This window comes from Phalacrocorax carbo, chromosome 3 (assembly GCF_963921805.1).
Source record: "Phalacrocorax carbo chromosome 3, bPhaCar2.1, whole genome shotgun sequence".
NCBI lineage: Eukaryota > Metazoa > Chordata > Aves > Suliformes > Phalacrocoracidae > Phalacrocorax > Phalacrocorax carbo.
This window is the reverse complement of record NC_087515.1, coordinates 50,716,848-50,728,949: the sequence shown is the minus strand read 5'-3', so window position 1 is coordinate 50,728,949 and position 12,102 is coordinate 50,716,848. Positions and strand designations below refer to the sequence as shown.

The 12,102-nt window shown below is 35.7% G+C and overlaps 1 protein-coding gene across 1 annotated transcript in view; it reads left to right on the top strand.

Annotated features, from left to right (window-relative positions):
- EML6 (EMAP like 6) overlaps window positions 1-12,102 on the top strand; it is a 122,619-nt gene that overhangs the window by 68,670 nt on the left and 41,847 nt on the right. Inside the window, exons 13-17 of the mRNA XM_009503780.2 lie at window positions 1,447-1,565; window positions 2,232-2,418; window positions 3,097-3,202; window positions 6,724-6,817; window positions 10,229-10,329. Coding sequence (XP_009502075.2) covers window positions 1,447-1,565; window positions 2,232-2,418; window positions 3,097-3,202; window positions 6,724-6,817; window positions 10,229-10,329 — 607 coding nt within the window. The remainder of the gene's footprint in view (window positions 1-1,446; window positions 1,566-2,231; window positions 2,419-3,096; window positions 3,203-6,723; window positions 6,818-10,228; window positions 10,330-12,102) is intronic.

Genomic DNA, 12,102 nt, shown 5'->3' with positions numbered 1-12,102 from the left:
GTTCACCTCTAATGTTCCGTGCTTTAGCCAAGGACCATTCTTTGTCTTTTTGCCTCACTTTCTAGATCCTGCAATAAATACATAGGCCTTTCTGACAACAGCTTATTTTACCTCATTATTACAGAGATTGATTGTGTTTGCCAAATGAAACAGAGGTTTTGTCAAATTTTCTCCCTCCCTCTCACTGGAGTTATTGTCCCATCCTCCTCCTCCTTGCCTTCTCCTTCTGATTTTCCATCTGTATCCAAATCAGAGAGCATCCTCCTCCACGCTGTCTGTGTGTCAAAAAGGACGTCTGGGTTTAAAAACTAAAAGTTAAAAAATAGTTGTAGGCAGTTAAACAGCAATATTCCAGGCAGGTTAGTGCATGAAAAAGCTAGAAGCAACTTAAAATACAATCTTATACAGGAAGTGTGAGACAACCCCAAGCATAAGCTGCGCTTTACATTTTGTTAAAGGAAATAATTCACAAAAGCACATGGAAACAAAAACAATCTTATTTTAAGAATTGGGTTTGGGTTTATTTTTTAATGTTATTGATGAAGCAGTATAGAGGATTCTAGATTTTGAGATGCATTACAAAATGATGATCCTATATGCCGTTCCATTGGCAATACTCACTGAGGAGCAAGAGTAAATGGATGAGAATGCTCAGCATAAAGTACAATACATACGAGTGACAGACCCAATATTTTAAGACTCTGCCTACCATTTCAAAAGCTCAGCTGGTTATATGAACACCTTTCTTGTAAAAATCCAGTATCCTATCTTTGCAGTCAGGTAGATGTCGGTGGGAACGGGAATTTCATTGTCCTTTTGTAAAATGCAAGAAATGTAGGCACAGAAAATAAAAAAACAATGCTCTATTTCAGCGTTATAAGGGATTTTGTTTGGTGCCACAGCTTTGAAGATGCTTCAAAGATCTTTAGCAGCTCCACAGTGTTTCATCATCTCTGAAAGATTTAAATACATAGTATTTTGTGTCTTTTGTGTATTTATGGATCTGTAATTCTACTTCGGGGTTCTGGGCACATTGGCAAATCACTTAAGTGCTCTTGGTTACTGTATATTTCACCGTAATCCTTAGGTAGAATTAATTCATTATGTTCAGCTTTGGGTATGTACACTGAAGCACATATCAAGTTAAAAGACACTTGAAAAGTTCCAGTCAATATTTAAATTCGTTTTCACTAAGTGACACTGGAATCTTCTGCTACTCCAGACTAATGTTCTGGGCCACTCACATGTCAGGCGACTTCATTGTCTGGAAAACATTCATTATTATCTGAAGTTCTGTAAGGAGCAATAGCTGAATTACTCTGTGTTGTAACTACTGAACATCACATTAACATACATTAAATTTAATACTTAAAGTCACGTTCATTCATATAAACAAATATTTAGAAAACTGGAGATTTGCAATTAATTTTAACAATTATTCTTCAGGTTTACAAAGAAGACCTACCTCAGCTGAAACAGCAAAGTAAAGAGAAAAACCATTCTGTGCCCTTCCTTAAAAGAGAGCGAGCGCCTGAGGACAGTTTAAAGTTGCAGTTTATACATGGGTAGAGTAATATTAGATACTACTCTTTTTTTCTAATTGTTAAAACATCCTAGCAATGTTAACAAATTCACATTAGAGCATTTAGCAATGCATTTTTTGGTGCTAACCCACAATTAGTTTGTTTGTCATTATTACCATGGGTAATTATGGAATATCAGACATATCTTTTCTTTCAGTTGTGTGTGTTAAGGAACAAAAGAAAATTATAATACTGTAGCCACATAATAAATAATACATCAGCATTGCATTTTATAGAATTACATTTTAAACTAGCTGTTCACTGCACCTTATGTTTCCTGGAGCAAAGATTCTTTTTTAAGTTGATCATGATAGCTGTGGCTTGTAAAAATGCCTGATAGATTTCTGCCTGAATCCAATTCCCTGTAAAACTTACCTGCACGCAATTCTATGTGAATTATGTACTCTTTTTGTGAAACCAGTACTAATTTAGGAGGTACACACAAGGTAAACCACGAGAAGATTCATGAATGCCTGCTCTTGGTGGGAATAGTCTTTCTCTGCTTCCATGCTATGATATCTTTGAGTTAAAGTTGATGCCACAGCTGTACTCTTTTCAAGTTAATGCACAAATTATTGGAACAATTTGTCCCACAAATTACCAGAATAGTTTTGAAAGAGAATATAACTTGTTTTGTATTTACTTCAGTTATAGAGGCTATGACTGTCGAAATAACTTGTTCTACACGCAAACGGGAGAAGTGGTGTATCATATTGCTGCTGTAGCTGTTGTATATAATAGGCAACAACATGCTCAAAGGCTGTATCTTGGTCACGATGATGACATCCTCAGCCTAAGCATTCACCCAGTGAAAGACTATGTTGCTACTGGACAGGTGGGTATTTAGAAGTGATGATCTTAGCAAAACATGGAAATAAATTCCCTTTACAATATATAATTAGGAAAATGAGGTTCTCTTTGTCCTTTAGTATAGTGTTTCCTCCTAAATATGGGTAAGCTGTGCATTGTTTCCTATATCCCTGCCAAACTGCTGGGGAGTGCTGGACTGGCAACTATTTGAGGTGATTATTAAATCATTCCTATATAACAGAAAAACTGCCAATCTTGTGGTGTGGCCTTGCAAAAAATCTTATAATCACTTTTTACCTCTGCTTTCATCTGTAAATGCAGGAGCTGTATTTTATCTACATCATAGGAGGTTTTGGGGTTTCATTAGTCAGTCTCAGTATTTTTGTACTGTAGCAGCATTCAAAAGCCTTACTCAGATAAAGACTATTTTATGTTGGACACTCTACTGATATTTGGTACTGAATGTGATGTATTCAGTATATTCATACGTATTCATATATCATGATAAATTATATCATTAATATGATACCAAATACTGATGTTTTAGAGAATATCTACTGATAATTCTCTAAAGGAGGGAATTGATCTTGAAAAATATATAATAGGGCAAGTGGAAAAGTAGTTACCTCTGGAGTGTTTTGAAGGTATGACAGTGCGCTTTGTACTTCTATGAGCAGATATTCCGATTATCCTTCTGATTTAGGTTGGAAGAGATGCTGCTATCCATGTTTGGGACACACAGACACTGAAATGTTTATCGTTGCTCAAAGGCCAGCATCAAAGAGGAGTGTGTGCATTGGATTTTTCAGGTAAACTACAACCTACATTCATCAAAATGATTAATTAAAAAGCAATCCTTATTATGAAATCTTAATTTGAATAGCTAGCCAACTTTACAAGTGATACAAATTTTACATAAAAGTCTGCTGACGGTTTTGAGAAAAATAGCGTGTGTAGTGAAGTCAGTCATGATCCTTTCGTCAATCAATCAATAATTGATTTTTGTGATGTCTGGTACATGATATCAAGTGTACAGCTAGCACTCTGGTGGCTGTCTGCATGGTGGTATAATAATTTAAAAGCAGGCAGAATGGTGACTTGAAGTGTATAAATGAGATGGAAATGTGATCTGTAGGCTCACACAGTTCTTCAAATTTGCTAACAGTTCCCACGTTTTCCAGCAAGTTTACAGAAGTAGTAAATTCGACAAACTGTTGTCTGCTGTTTCTCCTGCTTGTCTTTCTGAGATGGATAACCTATGTTGTCTCAGTTTTCAAAGGGTGATTCCTACATGCAGCGTTGGAAAACATAATCCATATGGTGGTGACTTACATACTTCTGCATCTTTATAGCGGTGTTTACAAACTCATTCTTCATTTTTCTGTTTAAAATATAAAAAAAGAGATTACTTGAGCTGAACTATCCTTAATCTGATTTTCTTCAGTTAAATATAATTTATTTCATATTCTCCTCTCTAGAAGCATGGTAAGAATTCATTAGGGCATAGATCACATTTATGAGACAGGACTATATGAAAGATGTTTACTTCCACAAAGGTAAGTCTGTGGAACTGAGTCATATTCCGTTATCAGGAGAGGAGCCTTGGTGTTCATTCAAGAGCTGGAATTCAGATGTGAACCTGCTGATCCACTGTGGCATGTAACCTAGCTCTGAAAAGAGATATGGTACCAGAAGAAGGGAAAATGGATAAGGATGATCTAATTGACATAGTGTGCACAGATGTTAAAAAACTTCTTGTTAAGATCCCTAGGTGAACTTCTGTATTTAGAAAATACTTTGTGGTTTACATTTTTAAGAAAATTAGGTTCCTGTACAGAGATTGTAGTATTCCTTGTATTGGAATCCATGTACCTTTATGAAAGCCTAACGAATAAACTGCACACATAACCTGTGGACATAAATCTGTACAAAATTATTAAAGCTCTTTTTAAAAAGTAGTGACCACTGGCATCATTACAGCGTTGCTTTAGGACCTGATCCTGAAAATGCACATGTTGCATTCCTAACTGGCTTTAGTTAAGATTCTTGGCATAGAGGCATAGTTATGCAAATATGCACCTCACTATGGGATCAGAGTGCTACTTTGGCCTTATGTAGGGAGTTTTCATTGTGTTAATGACAGATATTTCTAAATTATGTTTAGGTCACACTACTTGAAGCTTAAAGAAAGAAACCCAAAACTCCCAACCTTTTTTTGGCTGTACCTGATCTGGCAGCTGACTCTACTTGCCCTTATTCTTACTCACTTTCTAAAACATCTGCTCTTGGCCATTACTGAAGACAGCGTACAGGGCTGGGTCACCTTAGTAGCACCCTGCTGATGACGATATAATTGAAAGATTATCATTTCATTCATGCAGTGTTTGGTTGTGCCCTCTGGTGGCTAATTTTAACATTTATAATTTTGGATATTAATTGGAGTGTATAGCCCATACTTGTGAATAAAGCCTCCTCTTTCAAGTGAATAAAGTTTAAATTGTATTCTTACCAACAAAATTTCTCAACCATGTCCATTTACGTAATTGAGTTACCCCTAAAAATATTTATTGTCAAAAATATACAAATGCACCTCTAACACATTTACCACATGTTTACCTTTCCTATCAGCTCTCTTCATAGCATTTTATCGCACTACAACTGTTACAGGGTAGTTCTTACTATCTCCTTTGCTTTCCTTCCTCATAAACTTTTTGTGTCTCCTTGTTTGTGTCTTTTTTTTACCTTTTTTATGAATTCAGTTTTGGTTTCCTGTCCTGTTTTTCAACTTCATTCCTTCCTGCCTACCTACACTCCTCCTATCTAGGCCTGTTTCATTTAGCTGAGAACTCTCTTCTCTTTCTGTAGTTCCCCTTCTCCTTCTTGACTTGCTCCTCAGAACTCAGTTGCTAAATACTGTGAGTTCAGTCTAGCTGTGTGGACCTATGCAGCCTTATGAACTTTGAAGTAGTTCTAATGGAGTAATTTATACCAGTGGCACACTCTTTATTCTTGAAGTCAAATATGCTTAAGCATAGAGTCCTTAACATCTGTTAATGTCTTCAAGAAGTAACATTCTCAAATTCATTGCTTTCATGCACTCTTTTGGCCCTTTCACCAGTTCTTTACTTCCTCCACCTTTAATTTTCTTCAGTTAGAAAAGAAAAATCAGGTGATTGGCTCCTGCTACAACCTATAAAGTTCAATTCTCTTGTCATATACTTCAGCAATTATGGTTTAGTTTTAAAAAATTTTCAAAATTCTGTGACAGTAGTTTGTCTCTAAAAGTTTGTTAACAATGGTCTTGTTTATCATTATTTCATATACATAGCAAGGATGCCTAGGTACTGTTGAATTAAATATTATATTCTGCTCTTGCTTTTCTTTCTCTCATTATCAGTAGTGCTGTGTCTTTCCTGCAGAAGAGATGATAGCCAGCAGTTAATTTTAGCCTTATAATTCTATGTCATATTTATAGTTTCATTACAGTGCCTATTAACTTTTAACCATTCATTTCATTATACACTAATAATTCTTGTCACCATTTCAAGCAAAAGAAAAGAAGCATCATCTGATCAAAAGTATTTCAAATAAAATGTAATGTGATTTTGGAGTACTTGGACTTTATGAAATGGCCTTTCACTGTCCTGATCCTACCTACCTTCATTGTACTTACACACAGGAATGTTTTGTGTCTGCCTTTGGGAAAGATCAATGGTTTGATAAGGAATACAAATAAAAAAACCTAAATTGGGTCAGACAGACAAACATAGTAGAATCTAATGAAGTCAAAAGAATACCTTTTCTAGAAAAGAATAGCCTGTCTTGTAATCTTCCAGTTAAAAATTAAGCAGAAAAATCTTACTGTGACCTATAACACAACCTGTTCTGTCTCTGATAAGGGTGATGCCATATTTAAAGTGACCTTAGTTAAGAAGGAGGCGGCTAGGTCATCGCTTCACAGAGTGCTCTGTGAAATCTATGGATTCCGGTTTGGTGCGTCATGACCCAATAGGTATTCATTTTGGTACTCACTATTGCATTATGAATCCTTCTTGTGGATAAAACTTTCAGCAGTTAGAGATTTCAGGCATCTTAAGAGGTTGGGGAGGTTGGCTGTCTTTCTCAGTTCATTTGTCTAATTCTGTATGTAGTCTACTTTAGGAACTGAAGGCCATCAGTGAATCTGAATCCTAATCTCTCAGAGTATTAGTTTCTTGTTTTACTTCATTTATAATACATCATTTGAAATTCAGTTTACAATGTATTTGTTGTGTTCATTGCCTGCTCTAAAGCCTTAGCACCTTTAACATTAAGTATTCCTTCTGTACAGCTGATGGAAAATGTTTGGCATCTGTTGGGCTAGATGACAATCATGCCATTGTGTTTTGGGATTGGAAAAAAGGAGAAAAGCTAGCAACAACCAGGTAAGAATACAACTCTGTGTAATTGTGCCCTGTGACTGCATTTTTCTGACTAGCGTTGTCCACATGTATTACCTTGTTTATAGGAAAAAACAGAACACCTCTCTGAAAAGAGAATGGTGTTTCAGAGTAATATATCCAGATTAAAAACCTTGGGATCTACAGCTTAGTGCATGGAAATCCTGTGAACTATTTCTGTCAAGGGTTCCCTAGCCCTTCTGTTAGGATAGCTACATTGATATTATAGCTCATTTAATGATTTTCACGTTAAGTTTATATTTTCTCCCAATTTTATTTCCTGATTCATGGCAGAAGTCATCAGAGATGCCGTATTTTCTTTTATGCATTAGATGGTATGCTGAGTTCCATCAGTGTACACATGCAGATCACTTTTCTGAAAAGGAAAAAGTGTTCCTCTAATATAAATAGATTTTTCAAGGTCTGCTGATCTTGCCTTCCTTCTGAGTCAGCTTTTTCTGAGATATTTGCTCTTTGCAATTGCTAACAGAGAGCTTAGCTAATAAGCCTGTAGTGAAGAAGCTTTTGCAATTGCTTGAAGGGACCAATGTTGGGAAGAGGATTGGATTATGGTTTACATGTTTGGATTTTTTCTTCTAAAATATTGAATTGCAACATTTTCTTCATACTAAACTAGTTGTGCATGTTAGAAGAATCAAACTGTTTGAGAACCTGGTTTCTGTCCAACAAATCAAATGTACCTCTGAGGTCAAGATACTAGAATTGTGTAGAATTCATGTAAGCATGGACTTACATACCAGAAAGGCAAGGAGTTCATTTCATATGCTGTCTACAACCATGTAACATCTAGCATTGGTCAGTAGAAATTATTAGCATAACTGCAAAATTGCCTGCAAAAGATAATTTACTTTTATGTAAGTATTACACTATTATCACTATTATATAGTAACATGTCCCAGAAGAAATACTAAGATTTTCTCCTGGCAGCACTATATGTTAGTAGTATACCATTACTGAAAAAATGAACGTTTTGATCCAAGTGTGTGTGTACCACAGTCTATTTTAGCTATACAATTTTGTCTCAGACATCCAGTTTATTAGCCAGCAAGATTTTAAATTGGGTTTAAAATTTGTGATATAGAGCTTCCTTAGCAACAGTGCTGTCTGTGTTGTAAAACATGACATTTTCATTTACTTTCCAATCCTAGTTTTACTGTCTCCAGATAGCTTGTGCTTCAGACTCGCAAGTGAAAAAAATACCTTCTATATTCCCAACCTTAGAGACCTTCTAAGCTTTTAAAAACAAGATAATGATGGGCTGTATGGCTACCTGTGTCTTGTTGCTCACAGGAGAGAGATAAGATTAAGCACTTGGGTTATTTTCAGTGTATAATACTATATGTACCCAATGCATCTACTATTAACGCTAATCTATTATTTTGAAAACATGCAGGGTCCTCACAGAGAGCATAAAAAAGTAGTTTAGTTCTAATTTAAATTATTGTTTATGTTTTAGCAGTGCCTAAAGGCAAGTTCCCCGTTCCGGTAAGCACAGTAGGACGTATAAAGGGAGAGACAAAAACCAAGACAGGAGAGTTTACATCCAAATTTTAGACATGAACCTCATGTGGCCTTGCAGACAAGAAGAATGGAAGGGTACCTCCTTACAACCTTATAGGCCCATAAGAAGAATCCATCTAAAGGACTAAACCTGAAAAATGAAGTGTACATTCACTATGTACAAACATTCATTATGTATATTCTGTAGTTATTTTATTTTTTGTTAATATTCTTTTGCTTAATCTTTTTGGGATGATTTATTTCAGCATGACTTCTCAGTTTTCATGTCATAATGCTCAGAATATAGTCTAATTTATTTGTTTTAATTGCTCACTAGATAAATTACACAGCTTGTTTATCTTGGCTCTACAATCTTCTGTCTAGTTTCATTAAAATCCTTGTTGAGTTAAGAGTACGCTGTTAGAATCAAAACATATCTCACTTCTTTCACTAGCTTCTCATGCCTTATATGCTGGTGCAGTGCTGGTCCTATTTGATCCTATTGTTTTGTATTAGTGGACTGTAATCCCTAAGGGAGCCAAAGTGGCCATTGTCAAATTTATTTACAGTCTAAACCAGTGAACAGCATGCTCTTCTCCTTTCTTCATTCTGTAAGAGCAAATGTCCTGTGCCAGTCCCTCGGAACATAAGGACACAGGCTCGTTATATGTGTTTTGGTCTGACCATTGTAGGAAATTGGGGTGGAAATGAAGGCTACGTAGTCCAGATCTCATGTATCAGCACTATCCATCCTATCACACAGGCAGACGTACTCTTGTCATTTTACAAGGGACACCTGTGCCGGGATGCAATTACTGTGATTTTGGACTCAGGGCAGTACATTTTGCATGTGTGATGGATGCTTCCAGAAGAAGCAGTATAACAGAACTCAACCAAAAGGCTGGGCATCATTTTAGCAAAGTATAGGAACAGAGGAAGAATTGCAAGATGATGTACTTCATCATGTAAAGGACTGGTTTTTGTCTGGACTGATTCACCAAAAGAAAATACTGAAACGAAGAGGGTTATTGGACCATGTGATTTTTCAGGTCTACTAAATCTGTCGATTAAAGTGACATTATCATAGCGCAAAACCTGAAAATTTTAAAAGCTAGATTTTTGCTTTTGGTGTGTTATAAAACACCGAAATAGAAATAATTACTACTTTGCATCTGGGAATATTTTTTACAATGGTGAAACTTAAACTTACAAATTCCCATAAATACAGAGAATAACTTTAATTACCTGAGAACTAAATTTGAAGGTGTATATACTGCTCAATGAACTGTTCCCTAATTTATAATTTTAAAATTTGATGTTTTATTTTTCATCTGGAAGCACAGTAGGTTAAAGATTTCCTTGGTTTTTCTCACAGAGGATTTAAAATATTTATTGAGTTTGTTCTTATCCATTTAAATATTTATGTTGCCCTTCATACCTTCTCTTAATTGCATTGACCTTTGTTGCCTGCTTCTTCATTATTACTTAACTGAAATTCAGTGGGAGACAATTTTTATTCACCGCATTTCTGCAGTCTAATTCCTATATGGTGTGTGCTCAGATACATTCTGCCAACTCTGTGGGTCACACTTCCAAGGCTAAACTCTTGCAGATTAGAAATACGGCTCTCTGCTTTTTGTTAGATAGGGTGATGATGGTAGAGATAACCTAGACATAGCCCCTGTGACTTGTCTGCCAGTCCTATAGAGTTATAGATCCATACTGTTGTATTTGCACCACAAGTATGACAGTCATGGTGATTACATTCTCATTGTTGAAGACTACGTTTGGTTAGTCCAATATGCTGAAATGACATTTAGTTGGAAACATTAAGTCATCCCTTACAGTGTTTTTTAATTTTTATTTTTATTGCAGGGGCCATAAAGATAAAATATTTGTAGTGAAGTGTAATCCGCATCATGTAGATAAGCTAGTCACAGTCGGAATGAAACACATCAAATTTTGGCAGCAAACAGGTACTGTATTGAAATTTTATATTTAATTTATTTGAGAATGTATATATTTTTAATACAGAAACATTATGTCCTCAGTTTAAGAATTTGTTTTATTTGTAAAGTGATTTTCTAGTTACCAAAATACCAAAGGGCTGAAAACCTACCTCTGAATTAGCAAATATCACAATATTCCTTTCTCTTTGGAATTCATTTCCAGCTAATTGGTTTTTTTTAAACTCAGATCATAATATTAAGGATTTCTCCTGAACAGGTGTCCTTGGGTCTCAGAAAACATGCAGTCCTGTAATTCACTTAGGCAGATTATGGCCCTCATTGTAAAAAGGCCAGCTGGTATCTAAGAATCTTAGGTGCCTCTGGCACACTGCTAAAACCAGTAGTGTTTGTGCTTCAGGTACTGATGTAACGCTACCCTTCAGCTTCAAGATAAAGCTGGTTTTCAGTCATCAGAAGTAGTACATGTTTCAAGGTACCAGGCTGGAAAGATAGGTTTGAGGATGGACCTTAAAATACATGTCTGGGCAAAACAAAAAAGACACAAAGAATCAGGTATTTTGCAGAAATTAAATTATAGTAATTTGTATTTTATCCATTAGGCTAAAAATCATCATGTAGTATCACATGACTCAAGGTAATATATTTTTTGTATGACACGGGAATTTTGCTTCCTTTTCTAAATAATGAAAAATGAAAATGAGTTTTCCATTATTTAAAAACAGGATAAGATTCTGCAAGCTAATAAGCGAAATATTCAGAACGGGAAGTGGCTATCAGTCTAGACTGTTCCGTCAAACTGAGAAAGACAGCAAAGTTGATTTCTGATTTGAGGATATTTTTTATTCAGGCCTAGATTTTTTGTTTTTCATGACTTTTAATCATATGCACATCTTCTGTGTGTAAAGTTCAGCAAATGTAGGTGGCACAAGGGCAGCTAAAAGTAGAACTCAGACAACTCAAAATTAGATAGTTTTAAGACGTTTCTATACTTACACCATACTTCACAGTGTTCAAGTAGTTCAAGTGCTTTCAATCTAAAAATTACTTTTTTCTTGCATTTTTTATGTTTAGGTTCTTTTTGTAGTAATTAAACAGTCTTGTGTTGTTGTTTGCCAAATTCTATTACAAGAATTTGCATTAAGCAGTATCTTGCTCCAAGAACCGTCTCTTTGCAATAAAAATGGTATATTGTGAATTAAGATCTGCTCAGTGGAATTGGGAATATCAGTCTGGTGTTAACTGTGAAAGACGTGATGACTTGAAGCAAGGATGCCACTGCCTATATTATTTTGTAATTGTATTTGTATTTTTGTCTATAAGCACTCAATTCATGGGCGCATATGGCTGCTTCCTGCTGCCTGAATCCAAGTAAGGCTGGTTCTCTGACAATGAGAAGAGGCACAAATCCTGCCATTAGTTCTGCAAAACTTCTGTCCAGTTGTCAGGTGGCCAGTGGTCAACTAAAACAAACCTCTGGGGCCTGTGTAGTTGTGGTCACCGCTACAGAGAAGGATCTTGGCAGGCTGTTCTGTGCAAAAAGTGTTCTGCCAGCCATTGTATTAATTCATTTCACAAAATTACTCACCAAAATTTATCATTTGCTTGGAAATAACACTCTGAAAAATAAAGCCTGTACTGCTTCAAAGCTGTCATTACTAGATTGACTTTCTTTTATTATGTGTTTTCCCTTGTGCACTATATTTTCAGTATTACTCTTATCTACCATGCCTTAGGCAATCACAAGAGATGATGGGGTCAAGACATTTGTCCTTTACAGCA